Source organism: Sphaeramia orbicularis, chromosome 9, assembly GCF_902148855.1.
Source record: "Sphaeramia orbicularis chromosome 9, fSphaOr1.1, whole genome shotgun sequence".
Lineage (NCBI taxonomy): Eukaryota > Metazoa > Chordata > Actinopteri > Kurtiformes > Apogonidae > Sphaeramia > Sphaeramia orbicularis.
Genome location: NC_043965.1, coordinates 49,515,174 through 49,532,959, shown reverse-complemented (window position 1 = coordinate 49,532,959; position 17,786 = coordinate 49,515,174). Strand labels below are relative to the sequence as shown.

The 17,786-nt window shown below is 40.4% G+C and overlaps 1 protein-coding gene across 1 annotated transcript; it reads right to left on the bottom strand.

The window, feature by feature from the left end:
* Nucleotides 1-6,325: 6,325 nt before the first annotated feature.
* On the bottom strand, nucleotides 6,326-16,947 carry LOC115425274 (NLR family CARD domain-containing protein 3-like). Its single transcript, XM_030142691.1, has 3 exons — nucleotides 16,688-16,947; nucleotides 8,888-9,111; nucleotides 6,326-8,145 (listed from the first exon to the last, which is right to left on the bottom strand). The coding sequence occupies exons 1-3, from the start codon at nucleotides 16,864-16,866 to the stop codon at nucleotides 6,326-6,328; spliced, it is 2,223 nt and encodes a 740-aa protein (XP_029998551.1). The 5' UTR covers nucleotides 16,867-16,947.
* Nucleotides 16,948-17,786: the final 839 nt, after the last annotated feature.

The following is a 17,786-nucleotide window of genomic DNA, read 5'->3' as shown; positions in this document are numbered from 1 at the left end:
CAACAGGGTGAGTATTGGTGCAGTTGGGCTGGTGGCTGGCCTTTAATCTGGTTTCCAGTATTATATAGGCTAGTTACCTCCGCCAAGGAGGTTATGTTTTTGCCAGCATTGTTTTTTCTGTCTGTTTGTCTGTCCGTGTGCAGATAACTCAAAAAGTTATGGACGGATTTGGATGAAAATTTCAGGAAATGTTGATACTCGCACAAGGAACAAATGATTAAATTTTGGTGGTGATTTGCGGGGGGGGGCACTGATCTGCCTTGGCGGAGGTCTGCGCTCTCCCAAGTGCTTCTAGTTTCATGAGTGACAGGCCAGATAACTTTGGTCTGATAACTTTGATAACTTTGTGTCCCACCCTTTTCCCCCTTTCAGTTGGAGTTTGGGCTGTCAAGAGCCATGGTCTCATCATCTCATGGTCTCAATCCATCAGTCGGGCACGTTAACAGACTGATAAAAAATGCAGAGGAAACAAAAAGGAGGTGCGGGAACAACCAGAGAGAAAAAGAGGCAGGCAATGATGGCAGATTCTGCCAAATGCCAAAAAATAACTGAAATGTTCTCTGCCACTGCATCAGCTACAGCTGGCATGTTCAGAATTATTATTATTATTATTATTATTATTATTATTATTATTATTATTATTATTATTATTATTATTATTATTATTATTATTGTGTGACACTCATCTTGTAAATACTAACATTAAAAATATTAAACATTTGTTATAATCAAGACCTTGGGTACAAGGATGTGTCTTTATCCCTTCAATGTGTACATGCATATATGCAAGAGCTTTTTTCCAGAGACATAATTATATGTTTTGGTAAAATATTATTTCTGTGGTGGAACTTGGTGTTCTGTTCACATCTGTTAGAATTACACAGGCCTATAGCCTAAGGTTTGTGTGCCAAACACACACTGTCATTATTTTGTCGTGGGCTGATTTGTGTTACATAAACTTAAATAATATCAATGTTTTATTGGACATGACACGCCCCCTGGAGAGTGAGCTGGTCAGGTACTCATTCCTGGGCCACTTTTTTTGCCCCAGTCCGCCCCTGACTGATATCAAAGAGCACAAGAGAAGCACAAGTCATAATTAATAGTTAAATAATCTTTAAAACCATCATGTTTGGTTGGTTCTGAACTATCCATTTAAAGGACCATTACTCATACTTCAGCAGTTAAAATAGATTAATTTGCATTTATAAGTAATTATTTTATGATGCTCTTAACATACACCTAACATCTTGTACATTTTCTATTAGTAACAACATTTTCTGTTTACATTATTTTGTATGAGACATGAAAACAGTGACTTATATTTAAGCATAAATTAGATTGTGTATGCAAATGTACGACAGAATCTGAACTGACCCCAGAGTCTCCAGTCTGCAGTTTGGACTCTGAAGTCCAACACAAAGTATCTGCACTCCAGAATCATACAGGTCATTTCTACTCAGGTCCAGAATTCTTAGATGTGAGGCATTGGACTCCAGGGCTGAGGCCAGAAAAGTACAGCTCATCTCGGACAACCTGCACCCGCTCAACCTGAATTAAGTATAAATGATGTAGAGTAAATGCATTAACACTCTATTCTGATGTGATTAAGTTTTTCTGACACTGATAAGACAATATGGTGAGCATGAAGTAAATAGGCAAACTAATAGCAAAAAACTTCTGGCATCCAAAAAACACACTGATCAAAGACTAACATCTTGAATTATTGAAAACAATTACATAACTAAAGTATGAAAAACTTCATTACCATATATAAAACATCTAATATTGTCATTAAAAATTTGACATTATAATAATGATGATTAATTTAATTTAAAGCTGCCATAGACAACATCTTCTCTACTGTTTACATCTTTTACATCTACACTACCAGTCAAAAGTTTGGACTCACATGGTTTTTCTTTACTTGCATGACTATTTACATTTTAGTTTCTCACTGAAGGCATCAAAACTATGAATGAACACATATGGAATTATGTAGTTAAAAAAAGTGTGACATAACTCAAAGCATGTTTTATATTTTAGATTCTTCAAAATAGCCACATTTTGCTTTTATTACTGCTTTGCATATTCTTGGGATTTTCTCGATGAGCTTCATGAGGTAGTCACCTGAAATGTTTTCCAACAGTCTTAAAGGAGTTCCCAGTGATGCTGAGCACTTGTTGTCCATCTGTGGTTCATCTCACGGCATTTAAATGACAAGGTGAGTCCAAACTTTTGACTGGTAGTGTATGCATCAGTCACATGAGATAAGCGCTGCTCTGATCTATGACAGATCACTTTTTCTATGTGTTGTTTTGTCCTTTTTGGCTAAATAAGTCTTAATGTTGTAATACTAATAACATACTGAAAGCTGTACTGAAGTATTTAAAATGTGTTCCTTCCAGGTAAAACTTCCAAACTTATTGAGGGTTCTAATAAGAGAGGTCCCGTTTATTTAATTGAATGCTTTTTCAACATCTAATGATACAATTATGATTTAATTTATTTTTCTGGTGTTGATTACTGATACAGAGCAGTACCTGGGCAGGTGAGATGGGTCTTTATCAGGTTTAATATAAGTGTGATCACTGATAGCACTGATCATATTTGTGAGTATGCCAGAGGAGCAGTAATTTCAGCAGTTCCTCTGTAAAATAGTGGAGATGAGATTTCCACATATCCAATGTGTTCCTTCTGTTTGAACTCAACTGAATTAATTGAATCAATAATGACTTGAGCCAGTTGGGATTTGTGACAAAAATCAACAACCAGAAAAAGACAAAAAGATGTAAAATATGAATAGACAGTGACCTGACCTCAGAGTCTCCAGTTTGCAGTTCGGACTCTGGAATCCAGCACAAAGCAACGTCACTCCTGAATCATACAGGTTGTTTCCACTTAGGTCCAAGTGTCTTAAATGGGAGTGACTGGACTTGAAAGCTGAAGCTAGAGAATGACAGCTGACCTCTGACAAACTGCACAAACTCAACCTGAATAAAAACAAATAAATGATGTAGATTAAACCTATTAATAATAAAGTCAGATTGGACCAGGAATGAACAGTGTTGAACATATACACAAACAGGAGAATGAACATCAAAATGTGTTTAGAATTCTGACATCTTTACAAGGGAGTGTCAATCATCAAAAGTGAGTAATAAATATAATTAAGTTATAAATAAAGTGTAAGAATATGGAAGTGAGAGGCCAACAGGGCACAGAATGCAGATTTTGATTACTTTTGGGGTTGAATAAGGCTCATCCAACCCAATTTCCAATCCAAGATCACAGAGCAGGACATGCACACATGTCATCTGTGGATGTGTAACACTGATGTAACACATTGACAAAATGACAAAAGCACAAATCGCAATCAACAAATTATCACTCATATACTAAATACAAGGATGGGAGAACCCAATGTCATTTCTAATCATTGGATGTGTGCAGCCAGGAAGCCAGGGTCCCTTTTTTTTTTTTTTTTTTTTTTTTTTTTTTAAGCTTTTCGTCATTTTTTCATTGTTTATATTCATAGTTACCAGCTAACTTAAACACTCCTTCCACCTCTGTCTGGTCAAACATACACATCCAAGGACACAATAGATGACACCTTCTCTTCTGTCAAGTTTCCCTCTTGACTTGTGAAATTTTTTACATCTATACATTTTTCATGTACTATGAGCCTTGTTCACTGAGGAGCCATTCTTTCTGTGTCTTACTATTTCATCTGGTTAGGTTGAATGATGTTTGGACATTATAGTGCAACCATATCAGTGGTCTATTCAACAAGGGTCAGGTACTTAATTCATCTGCATTCATTTTATTCTGAGTTAAAAAGACAAAAACAAAAGACTCAAACATCAATACAATGACAGTGAACTGACCTCAGAGTCTCCAGTCTGCAGTTTGGACTCTGAAGTCCAGCACAAAGTGTCTCCACTCCTGAGTCTGTCAGGTATGTGTTCAAGCTGAGATCCAGGTATGTCAGATGGGATGGATTGGACTTCAGAGCTGAGGCCACGATTTCACAGTGAGTCTCTGAGAGTCCACACTTAGAAAATCTATATATACATGTTTGATATGTAATTAATTATTATGCAAAGCATTAATTCAATATCTGACTCAAATAAAGCTTAACATTTTGTTCAACACTACAAACAGTGGTGGTGTGTTAGGACCAGTAAGACCTTCTGTATTGGTCTAAAGAATCAGAATCCTTAGTTGCTTTTCCATTGACCCTCAAACTGCATGAATATAACTTGACCACATGACCACACCTTTTTATCTACACATTGCATTGTGGGTATTGGGCATGTTGTTGAAAATGTGTATATTTTTATATGCAGGGGTTCAGTAGGGTTGTGGTGTTAGTGTTAATTTTGACTTAATGTGTGTATGGCAATGTTTATTGGCCATTTTGTGTTTGTATTTTTGTAGAGCTGCACTATAAGTGAGAGCATAGGCCGAACTATGGGTTTCCTGTTCAGCTATAACAGTTCTTATTCAACAAAAATCTTTATGCCTTGCCAAATTAACAGCACTTCCTGTACTGACAGTGAGCAGATTTCCTGCCTAACTTCCATTCATGCTACAACATGTTAAGTTTAATACTTATACAAAGCAATTTCTTTTGCAAAAGATTTTAATTTAAATCAATTTGGAATTGAGTCCAATGAACTGATGATATTAAGTTAATGATGATACAAAGCAATTGACATTTCAACAAATTTTGAGTTAAATTAACTTGGCATTTAGTGTGTTGTTCTTAAAATAGCAATTCCATTCACATCAAGCATTTAAGTTTAATATACTCAAGTTTTCATTGCTCATTACTTACATTTTTTAAGGCAACCGGTTTACGCTAATTTTTTAAGTAAACCCACCTTATCTGGTCTTACAGTGTGGTACATTGCACAAAACTGCAATGGAAAGACCAGAGTCACATGAACAAAAAAAAAAAAGGGAAAAAATGGATGTTGATGGATGTTACAACAAGCGAAGAAGAAGAGTTTTTCAACAAATATGGCGTGGTATGTATGGACACACGAGGTAACAGAATAGTTTTTTAATTTAGTTTGGGATAGAGGGGTAACGAGCATTCTAGATTCAAAACAACAGGTATTTATGCTAATGTTTATGGAATGACTTCTCGTGACATCTCGCGATACTAAAAAAACAAATCATCACATAGATCAGGGGTGTCAAACTCAGATCCTCAAGGGCCGGTATCCTGCATGTTTTAGATGTTTCCCTCTTCCAACACACCTGATTCAAATGATAAGCCTATCATCCAACTCTGCAGAAGCCTGATAACGACCGTCAGGTGTGCTGGAAGAGGGAAACATCTAAAACATGCAGGATACCGGCCCTCGAGGACCGGAGTTTGACACCTGTGACATAGATCGATAGATCCTTTATTCATCCTACAGGGAATGTGATTTAATGGAAAAAGCAACATTAGACACGTCTATTTTGTAATTAGTACATATTCGTAAAATTTTGTGAATATCTCCAATGGAAAAGCAACTATTGACCTACATTTACACCCTACATTTTATATTCGTTACCTGAAGTGATATTAAATTATTCCCAATAGTCGCTTGAGTTTATTCAGTATCTTTAGTCTTTGGTCAATGCTTCCAATAGTCTATATGTACGTTAGAGCGTTCATCCAATCAGATTTCACCATCATGCGTTGCTGGGTAAAAATGATCTGCCTTGAGGCATAGAATCAAATAAAGGGAATGGACCTATTGGTTTACCCAATAAGATTTCATGTTGGCCACAAAGGGGTGATCTAGTAGCCATAAAATAATGTGGGCATTTTTACATCATTTGATTTGATGGTCAAAGAGCATAGCAGCTAGCAAACTACATCTGTAATGACATGTATGAACAAAAATCTATTAGTTTAGATTTAACAGCTGTTTTCAACCCACAATGACCGATAGAGGAAAAGAAATGGATTTGGTCCAGACAAACTAAAAAATAAGCAAGTCTAATATATTTGATGAACATTTGTCTGTTTTTGTCATTTTATTCAATAAATATTACTCATTGTATTGTGATGAAGTATGTGGTGTAGCTGTGGATGTAGTGACAGGAGACCTGCTGAGTTATGTTCATTGAATTCTTGCTTTAGTAATGACATTCATTCTCACATCAGATACCATGTGACAATGAATATTTATATTGATATTGAAAGGTGGATTAAGTAAGGTAGAACACCACTGAAGAACAAGGTTTCAAACACACAGACCACCACTGAGTTTAAGAAGTAAAAAATGACATACTTGAATAATGTTAATCTCCACATCAGTACTTACACAGCCTTTCTGCAGTTCCTCACAGCTGGAATCAGTCTCCGTCGACCCTCATCTGATGTGTTGTACTTCTTCAGGTCCAGCTCCTCCAGAACCTCCTCAGACATCTGCAGCATATAGGCCAGAGCTGAACACTGGATCTCAGAAAGCTCCTTCTCTGATCTGTTCTCTGACTTCAGGAACTCTTGGATCTCCTGATGGACCGTTTGGTCGTTCATCTCCGTCAGACAGTGGAAGATGTTGATGCTTCTGTCAGGAGAGACATCCTTAGTGTTCATCTTCTTCAGGTTGTTGATGACTGTCCGTATTGTTTCTGGACTGATCTCTGTTGGACCCAGTAGATCTAAGACTCTCTGGTTGGACTCCAGACAAAGACCATGAAGAAAACGAATGAACAGATCCAGGTGACCATTTTCACTTTTGAGTGATGTTTCCATGGCTTTTCTGAGGAAGACATCAAGTTGTGAACTATGGTCATCCTCCTCCTTATCATCTTCATCAAAACAAAAGTACTGTTTCTCTTCCTTCTCCTCCCAATTCCCCAGAAACCCCTCTAGTACCTCCTTGTTCCTGTTGGTGTAACAGTGGTAGACGTAGACTGCAGCCAGAAACTCCTGAACACTCAGATGAACAAAGCTGTAGAGTGTTTTCTTCAAGATCGTTGTCTCTTTTTTGAAGATCTCTGTACAAACTCCTGAGTAAACCAAGGCCTCTGTGACGTCCAGACCACACTGCTCCAGGTCTTCTTGGTAAAATATGATGTTTCCTCCCATCAGCTGTTCAAATGCCAATCTACCCAACTTCAGGAGAACTTCCTGGTCAGCCTCCATCAGCTCCTCTGGACTGGTCTCATGTTCTTTTTTGTACTTCTTCTTCCTCTTTGTCTGGACCCTGATGAAGTGTGTGTACAGGTTGGTCAGGGTCTTGGGGAGCTCTCCTCTCTGGTCTGAAGTTAACATGTGCTCCAGAACTGTAGAACTGATCCAGCAGAAGACTGGGATTTGACACATGATGTGGAGGCTCCTGGATTTCTTGATGTGTGAGATGATTGTATTGGACAGATCTTCATCACTGGATCTCCTCCTGAAGTACTCCTCCTTCTGGACATCAGTGGTGAAGCCTCGGACTTCTGTTACCCTGTCCACACATGAAGGAGGGATCTGATTGGCTGCTGCGGGTCTGGAAGTTATCCAGATGAGAGCTGATGGAAGCAGTTTCCCCTTGATGAGGTTGGTCAGCAGCACGTTGACTGGTTTCTTCTGAGTGACATCTGAAATTACCTCACAGTCGTGGAAATCCAGTGAAAGTCTGCTTTCATCCAGGCCGTCGAAGATGAACAGAAGTTTGCAGACGCTGACCTGCTCTGCTGTGACCTTCTGTAACACTGGATGGAAAACATGGAGCAGCGTCAGCAGACTGTACTGCTCATCTCTGATCAGGTTCAGCTCTCTGAATGACAGCAGAACCACCAGACTGATGTCCTGGTTTTCTAAACCCTCTGCCCAGTCCAGAGTGAACTTCAGCACTGAGAAGGTTTTTCCAACTCCAGCAACGCCGTTGGTCAGAACCACTCTGATGGAGCGCCGCTGGTCAGGTAGGGCTTTGAAGATGTCCTGACACCTGATTGGTTTGTCGTGGATGGTCTTCTTGTAAACCGTCTCCAGCGTCCTCACCTCATGTTGGGTATTAATGTCTTCACTCTGTCCCTCTGTGATGTAGAGCTCAGTGTAAATCCGGTTTAGATGGGTTCTACTTCCTGTTTCATCACTTCCTTCAGTCACACTTTCACATCTGCTCCTCAGACTGAACTTATGTTCATCTGAAACCAGACAAAAAAACACGACACACTAACATCTGATATTGTGTTTTTTTTCTATTTTAACTTGTTAATGTATTTTTTTTCTTTAAAAAAAAAATAAACATCAGGTCGTACAAAATGAAAGACAAATCTTGCTGTATTTAGATGATTCTAATTTAAGACTGTGTTGTGTATGACTTTTTTCACCAGTTTTTCATCAAATCTGTAAAACCCGAGTTATAGCCAAAGCATCACGAATCCATAAGTCTTTTGGTGATTACGCACCTGAATGTCTTCCCTCACAGTGAATAATTTTAAGTGTACTCCACCATAAACAATCCATTTGTTTACAAACAGAGCCAGTAGGTCACTCGGGCATTTTCAGAAATTTGTCGTGACAAGTATTGTGGGAAGCGGAACTCCATGCAGCCACAATACAGCCACAGCGGCAACAAACATGGAAACAGCTTCATTGCTACTGCAGCTGCAAAGAGCTTCCTACAATGGACGTCACAACGAATTTCTGAAAATGCCTGAGTGGCCTACTGGCTCTGTTTGTAAACAAATGGATAGTTTATGGTGGAGTACACTTCCAAATTATTCACCGTGAGGGAAGAGATTCAGGTGCTTAATCACAGAGAGGCTAATGGATTTGTGATACTGAAGATATGATTCAGATTTTACAGATTTCATGAAAAATTGGTGATGAAAGTCATACACAGCTTTAAGATCCACTAATATCCAGACACATGTCCAGTCTTACTTTGTACAGTGCTGTCCATCTGTGGTCCAGTTCTGGTTCTGGATGCTGCTTCACACTGGGGACTGGACGAGTCTCTTGATGAACCAAACTGGTCTCGGTATGAAGTGATGCACTGTCTGCAGAACCAGTGTCCACAGCTGGTCCAGACTGGATCACTCAGGACCTTCTGACACAAAGAACAGGATGCTGGGTCCACCTTAGGACCAGGAGTCCTCTTCCTGTCTCTGTGGACGTCAACACATTCTTTAACACAACATCAGCAGTGACTGAACAATGGTTCATCAGACACACCAAACCAAAACGTCTTCAAACACAACATGACATCTTGATGAAGCGTCCACCTGAGTTTGAATTCAACAAATGACTGATTCAGTCCATTTTACCTGCACTCGTCACTGAAACAGGACGACCTGATACCATTGCAGATGAAAAACTTCTCAACAATAAACCACGTAAAGTGAACTTAAAGCAGCGTTTGACTTTCATCACAATTTTTTCAAATTTGTAAAACCCCAGTGATAGCCTAATAATCACTATTCCATTAGTCTTTCCATGCTTACACACCTGAATCACTTCCCTCATGGTGAACAACTCATTACTTCATGGCGATGTGACCGATGTTTGCGGCGGCCTCTCCTTGCAACAGATCAGTGCAATTGGATGTTAGTAGTAGTATGAATGTAACCTGTGTGAAAGTCAAGTGTTTGTATGTTGTGTAGTTGGACTTCATTCAGTGACGGGATTCTTCTCAAACTGAGCATTTATGATAAACGTGCTGCAGCTTACAGAACACAAACAAGTAACATAGCGCTCAACATTTTGAATGTAATATTTTTTTTCTTTGTTAATACAGTCTAAAGTACTTCCTGTTTCTACAGACTTCAAAATAAAAGCACTTCCTGAAAATAAATAAAGCATTTTCGCTTAACAATCAGCTTTGTTATGACTCTTTTTTACTGTTAATCAACTGCAATATCTAAATATAAATAGATAATGCATCCTTTTAATATGCACTCAATCAAATGAATTCCTTGTTTTCTATAAACTCAAATTAATTAGTCACAACAGTGTAAGAGCGACAGCTTCTTTTGGGGCTGTTTGACAACATTCTTTTTTGTGACAAACAGCCCTTAGGGTTAGGGATGTCCGATATTGGCTTTTTTGCCAAAAAAAACGATATGCCGATATTGTCCAACGCTTAATTTCCGATTCCGACATCTACCGATATCGCTGCCGATATATGTGGGATATTAAACTAATTTTAGGTAACATCACATGTTGATTTTCAAGATAAAATTGATTTCCTATTTACATTTTTGACTCTTTCTCATTTACCAACAGTAACACTGTATTCCAAATCACAAAATAAAATAATTATAACAATAATAATAACAAACAGCTCTAAGATATCCCATCATTCCACAAAATATTAGAGGAATCTACCCCAAACTTTAGACCAAACATCTTCTAAAGCACCAGGTTCCTTCTAAACTTATCACATTTACATACATCAGTTATAAGTCTAACACATAGTAGTTTAGTTTTTTGATATAAACACTTAAATATTCCTCATTTTCAAGAAAAAAAGAAACTAATGCACTAAATACTGTAGATTTCTGGCCTTTGCTTGGCTGCACCAGGTCCTCTGTTGGACCACCTGCTGTGTTTGATCTGGAAATAATTATATGGACATCTAGTTATTTATCTATGTATGAATTTATGTATTTATTTATTTCCTACTAAAGCCAAATCCAACAGTGTCTTACCTGTGCCCCTGCTGACATTATACAGCTGAATCTGTTCTGTGTCCTCAGTCTGAATCTGAACTCACTAACAGATGAACACTGTCCTTTGTCTTGTCCCATGTCTGTGTGTCTGTCTTCTCCTTGAATGTCCACTAGAAATGTCTCTTTTCTCTTCCTCCTGTCATTTTACCCATGTCGCTCCGTGCCGCCGCGCCCCCCCTCCGTGTCGGACCTGAGCCGCTCCGTGTTTCCTGTGTTCCGTGTCCGTCTCCCTCACCTTCCATTTCTCCGTTCCCGTCTCTAAATGGTTCTTCTGTAACTCCATCATATACTGACTTGTCAGGCTCTGTCTCCATAATCATCTTTAAGGCTTTTGAAACTGCGTGCAGTTCCTGCACAGTCTGCATTTCCTCATTCAGTGACTGCCGCTGGATGCGTTGCCATGGGATACGGAGACTCCAGCGCGAAAACATTAAACCCGGTCTGTCATTTTTCCGAAAAAGCTGCTTAATTGTTTGTTTCTGGACTAAGGAAAGTAATTCACACGATCCGCAACAGCTTCAACTACAGTATAACAGTGAAAACACGGAGTGATGGAAAATCTCGTCATTGGCGGAGAAAGAGTTAAGTTGTGGAAAAAATGCCATATTTATTTCTTTTCTCTCCCTCCCTCCATGAGTCTATTACAGTGTGGCAACTCTACTGTACAGTTTTGAAAACTGCACATTTCTTTCAGCGACAAACAATGCTTCATTTACGCGTTGGTAAATGCCGGTGAGATCAAGGCATTATTTTAACGGTTTTAATAATAGGCAAAAAAACCTGATACCAATATTCACCGATATTACATTTTTATGCCAATATCGGGCCGATAATATCGGTGGGCCGATATTATCGAACATCCCTACTTAGGGTGTATTCACACCTGAAAAGTCCTTTGGTCCGCTTATTTGATTCGGATCAAATGCGGACTTTATTTTTTTCATTTGGGTCGGATCGCATTCACGTTGCACTTTTTGCTAGTGGACCAAAATGTGTGAACACAAGCACGCATTGTCATATCAGTCCCTGGACTTTTACTTGTTTTGTCTGTCTTGTGTGTTGTTTCCGGTTTTATTTTGTTAGTTTCCCTCATGTGTCTTGTCTGGTGTCTTTACTTCCTCTTTGTGTTCACCTTTGCCCTGATTACTTGCCTCCTCCCTGATTGTCTCCACCTGTGTCCAATTGTCTTCCCGCCCTCTTGTGTATTTAAACCCTGTGTTTTCCCCTGTTCGTTGCCAGTTCGTTTTCCTCCTTTTGGTGTGTTAACCTACCAGCGTTTCTGATCCTGTTTGTTCGCCTACCTGTTGTGACCCGTTTTGCCCTTTGACCACCGTCTCTGCCTGTTCCTCGTCTGCCTGCTCGTCTGTCTTCGACCTGGTTCGTCTAACACACCTGAGAATTCGCCTGACCCCTGTCTGTTCATCCGCCTCGGTGCCCTATCCTGGTTTCGACCCCTGCCTGGACTATCGGTACGTGAGCCTGCCTATCCCCATGTACGTTTGCCTGAGTAATTGTCTGCCCGTGTATGACCTGGTCTGTCCCTTGACTATCCTTTGCTTTCTCCTAGTCGGGTTCCCCTCGTGTGCTCCCGACCTGGGCTGCAAAGCGGTTCACTTGGAATCTGAAGCCGAGACGATTCCCCAGCACAGTTCCGCCGAAGATTTATCCATTACTTTCCTGTGTGAACCAATTACTCTGATTGTATTTAATAAATCCCCTTTAACTGTACACCTGTCTGAGGGTCTTGCATCTGGGTTCAGTTTACGTACCATCAGCCTTAACACGCATGTGACGAACTGCGCTAGCGTTGGACAGAAAAGTCGGGGGCAGGGTGAACCAGAGACGACCGGTGTTGATGAAAATAATCATGGTACTGCTACATACAGTTATCATTTTCGGAATATAAATTGTATTTTTACTGACACAAATTTTCGAAAATAATGTTAACACTCAAGAAAAGCTCAGTCGGAGCCAGTTTCATAATATGGGCATCCGACCAAATGTCAATGGCAGATTCAATTTCCTCATTGCTCCACGTCTGTCCACAGCTCATAGCTGCTGCTATTAGCTCTGACCACCCGTAAACCTCAGCTACTTCCAGCGGCTACGGTGGGCGCAAGATTCCTTGGTTTGGTTCGGTTCGAGGTCAGTTATATTCACACCAGAAGTGAACCGGCCCAGAGTCCGCTTGTTTGGTTCGAATCAGAGTTTGCATGTTTGTATTCACACCTAAAAAAAGTCCGGACTTTCTGGGGAAACAAACTCTGGTCCGTTTTAAACGGACCAAACGTGGTAGGTGCGAATACACCCTTAGTGTACTGGGCGAGCTTGGGCTACTACGTTGAGTACAAGAATACAGGGAAGTCACCACACACTTAGTGGATTGGTGTGAGCGAAACCACCTGCTCCTGAACACAGAGAAAGCAAAAGAGATTGTGAACGACTTCCGCAGGTCACCCTCAAAACACACACAGGTGAACATCCGGGGCTTGGACATTGAGATAGTGGACTATCAAGTACCTGAGTGTTCACCTCAACAATAAACTGAACAGGACAAACAACACAGACGCCCTGTTCAAGAAGGGCAAGAGTCACCTCCACCTGCTGAGGAGACTGAGGTCCTTCAGAGTGAGCAGGGCTCTCCTCTGGACTTTCTTTGACACTGGGGTGGCCTCTGCAGTCCACTTTGCTATCGTGTGCTGGGGAGAGACAGGAAGAGACTCAAAAACTGATAAAGAGAGCCACCTCTGTCCTCCAGGCTAGGCTGGACTCCATCAAGGAGGTGGCAGACAGAAGGATGTTGACAAAGCTGACATCCATCATGGATAACCCTTTCCACCCCCTGCAGCCCACTGTAGAGGCCCTTAGCAGCTCCTTTAGTACCAGACTCTTACATCCCCTGTGCAAGAAGGAGTGATTCCACAGGTCATTCCTCCCACAGCCATTAGACTATAGAACAGTTCACAGTAGTAAAATTAACCCTGCCCTCTTCACCCTTTACACGACTGTCCTGCCATCCATTCCATGAACATGGTCGTGAAGTTTGCGGATGACACCACTGGGGTGGGTTTCATATCGGTCAATGATGAGACCCGCTACAGAGAGGAGATCCAGCACCCGCTAAAGTGGTGTTCAACCAACAACCTTATACTGAACACCAGCAAGACTAAGGAGGTCATTGTGGATTATAGGAGGGCCAGGAGAACTGAACACATTCCTGTCTACATACATGGGGAGGAGGTGCAACATGTGGGTAACATCAAATTCCTGGGCATCCACATCTCATCTGATCTGTCCTGGTCTTTGAACACTTCACATCTGGTGAAGAAGGCCCAACAATGGCTCTTATTCCTCAGGAGGCTGAAGCGAGCTAGACTCTGCTCTCAGCTGATTGCAAACTTTGACAGAGCCACAGTTGAGAACGTCCTCTGTCTCAGTTGTACGGTGTGGTACAGCAGCTGCACGGCACAGGACAGAAAGGACTTGGCCTGGGTGGTGAGAACAGCTCAGGGGATCGTGGGCTGTTGACTGGACTACCAGATCTAGATGCAATATACACTGATCGTGTCCAGAAGAAGGCCAGGCACACTGTGGCAAATCTGACTGTTTGTACCACTTTGTTATGGGAAATGTGTCACATCAGCCTCCAGATGTTAGTCTGGTTTTGTCTGTTTTGTCTGTCATTTCCTGTTTTATTTTGTTAAGTCCTCCTCATGTGTCATGTCTGGTGTCTTTGCTTCCTGTTCCCCATTACTCCCACCTGTGTGATTACCTTTCCCCGCCCTGATTCGCTACACCTGTGTCTCGTTTTCTCCTCTCCCTCTTGTGTATTTAAACCCTGTGTTTCCCTCTGTCCTGTGCCAGTCTGTATTCTACCTTTGTGTGATACTTACCAGTGTTTTTGGATCCTGTTTGTCTGTTTTTTGACCTGGATTGCCTTTTTGACTCCTGCCTTTTGTTCAACCCTTGTCTGTGCCTCTGCCTCCAACAATTCTACGTGTGTTTGACTTTTCGCCTGATTTACTGGTATGTGAGCCTGCCTGTTCCTTATGTCCTGTTGCCTATCCGTTTGCTTACCCGTGTATGACCTGGTTTAGACTCTGACAATTCTCTGTTTTCCCCTAGTCGGGTTACCGACACATGTTACCAGTCCGGGCTGTGAAGCCCAATCTCCGGTCCTGTCTCTGGATCCCGTGAAGAGTCCGGGACCCATTGCCTTCAAGAATCTGCTTATTAATATTGTCTGTGAATTGTCATTTATTATTGTGTTTAATAAACACAGTGAGCTTTTACGTCTGCCTCCGGGTCTTGCAATTGGGTTCAGTTCCCGTACTCTGACCATTACAAAATTTTACAAAACCTTTAAAACTAACACCACCAGACTCAGAAACAGCTTTTTCCCCAGAGCTGAGAAAGCCATCTCACCCCTTCCAGTCACACATACACACATCCCCTCCCCCTGATACTTACCCACCCCTCCCCTACCCCCACTGAACTGTGTCCTGCACTGAGCTGCACTCTCCAACTTCTCTAGGACTACAGTTCATTTGCACATTAGTGCCTTATTGCACGCAAGATCTTCCTGAGACCGAGTAAGTAAGTAAACATTTTTGCCATTTTACATTAAATAATTGCCTTAATTGGAAACAGCATGATGCAACAGTTTTTTCAGATACATTTTTTTTTTTAATATAATGTCCTTTTTGATGGACGTTTTTAATTTTTTTTTTTTTCTTTTAAAGTAAAGCTGTGAAACTCTTGTCCACTACAGAGGACAAAATACATTGCTGGGTCTAAGGAGGATATTGCACACAATTGCATCCTAACAACACATACTGTTTGCATTGTTACTGCACTGGACTGTACATACTGTGTTTACATTTCTTTGTACATTGTCATGATACACTAATTCTTTAGTGTTTCTCATACTGATGTACATTTTCTTGAGTGTTTTTATATTATATTTTCTCTTTTTATTGTATCTATCTGAGAACTACCTCTTAGAAAAATTTAATTACCATACCATACGAACTTAATTTATAAAGCACTTTAAGAACTTTACAGCTGGCCAAAGTGCCATACACCAAACATAAAACAAGGGATTAAATAAGTAAATAAAACTAGTGAAAACACAGGGTGTTAAGCAGGCTAAGACCAACAAAATACAACCATCATAAAAATAAAGACAAATTAAAATCTGTTAAAAAACAGCATTAAAAAAACAACAACATGTCACTCACTGATTAAAAGCTAATAAGAAAAATTGCGTTTTTAGATGTGATTTAAAGACAGGTAGAGACTGAGCCTGTCTAACAACTAAGGGCAACTGGTTCCACAACTTTGGGATGACAACAGGAAAGGCACGGTCCCCATGAAGCTTCTTTTTAGTTTTTGGAACCACAAGCTGCAGCTGATCTGCTAACCTGAAAGCATGGGGGGGGGCATAGGGGTGGATCAGGTCAGACAGGTAGGAGGGGAAAGGCCATTCAAACATTTGAAAACAAATAGAAGAATTTTAAAATCAACTCTAAAACGCACTGGTAACCAATGGAGTGAAGCTAAAATCTGTGAAATATGTTGATGTTTCCGTGTCCCTGTTAAAAGCCGAGCTGCAGTCGGGAAAGTGCATTTTCACTCAGCCCGGCATAAAGTGCATTACAATCTAACAGTCTAGTAGTTACAAAAGCATGGATCACAGTTTCAAACAGATCCCTGGGCAGAACAGATTTTACTTTTGCAAGCTGTCTTAAGTGAAAGAAACTGGACTTGACCACACCACTAATTTGTTGGTCGAGTTTAAGATTCATTATGTGCACATAATGACAATAAAAATTCTTGAATCTTCTATTGTCCGCCAATGACATAGATTTGGATTTGGTCTAAAGATATTGGTTTTTAAAGTGAACTCATTCCTTCTGACAGAACTTCCTGTTACCTGTCTACTGTACTTCACCACATCAAGTCCAAAATATTCCACAAGTCCAACAGTAAAAGTTGGTTTCAGTCGACTCACTGTGGGTCTGAGGGTCCTGGTTCATCACTGCCTCCTGGAGGATCCTTTATTGACAAATCCCTGTTTCCACCATGGGTTAACTCTGCTCCGTTGTCCTCTTCATCCACACTAACATTCATATTGTCAACTTCAGTCAGTCTGAAAGTAAGTACACAGCGAACACAGAGTCCAGTAAACATGGTCCACACTCCACCTGAAGGTCATACATCATGTTTTCTGTCACAGTTGACACCAAGAAAAGCCACTCAGAGACTCTGAATATAAAATAATCTGAATGTCAGACTCACCCTCAACCAGACATTGTCTGTTGAATAAATGGTGAACACAGTCTGAACCATATGATTCATGGAAATTACCAGTGTAACCTAAGCAAAAAGAAGCCCCGCCCCTCTGCACTGACTGGAACTCATATGTTAACACTTTGATTGACACAGAAGATAAACTGACATGATTTGTAGATTTCCAGCCAGTGAATAAAGTTCTGTGATCAGGTACAGTGTTTATGGCACTGATTCTTGATGCTCTGCTCATTTGTATTTGTCCTTTATGTTTTATGACAACACCAATCCAGAAATAATAATGTTCATGTTTTCTATCAAATATAATCAAACCAGGGTCATTCAGCCCCATTTATAAGGATCAAACAGGATTCTTCTGATCTAAAATTAGTTTTACATGAAGACACTAAAGGGACTAAATTATCGACTGTAAATTTCAGAGTTCTAACTGCCCTAAACAGCTTCATTTTATCATCATGTCACTGTTGAAATTCAGAATTTCATCACCACTGCAACTTGGTCTGAAACCATTTTGTTGATTTACCCATCTACTTGACTTCAAAGTTCAACAAGAAACACCTGCCAACATTTTAGACAACATGTTCAACCTGAGAGGAACAACCAAGTCACTTCTCCCTCACACTGATCAGAGTTGAACTGATGCACTTTGTGTCTAGTTCATATAAACATGTTTACAGATACAACCTGCACCTGGCTGACCTCATAACAGCGATGAAGCTGACTGGTCAAGTGTGCGTGTGCAGGCAGCTGCTTCCTCATACCTTTACACATGAAACATAAAGGTAAGCATCAGCGTGGAT

Coding starts and splice junctions, on each gene's coding strand:
- LOC115425274 (XM_030142691.1), bottom strand. CDS start 16,866: ATGTTTACTGGACTCTGTGTTCGCTGTGTACTTACTTTCAGACTGACT. Junction 9,112..16,687: donor CCAGGACCCTCAGACCCACA/GTGAGTCGACTG, acceptor TGACGTCCACAG/AGACAGGAAGAGGACTCCTG. Junction 8,146..8,887: donor GATGGACAGCACTGTACAAA/GTAAGACTGGAC, acceptor GTCTGGTTTCAG/ATGAACATAAGTTCAGTCTG.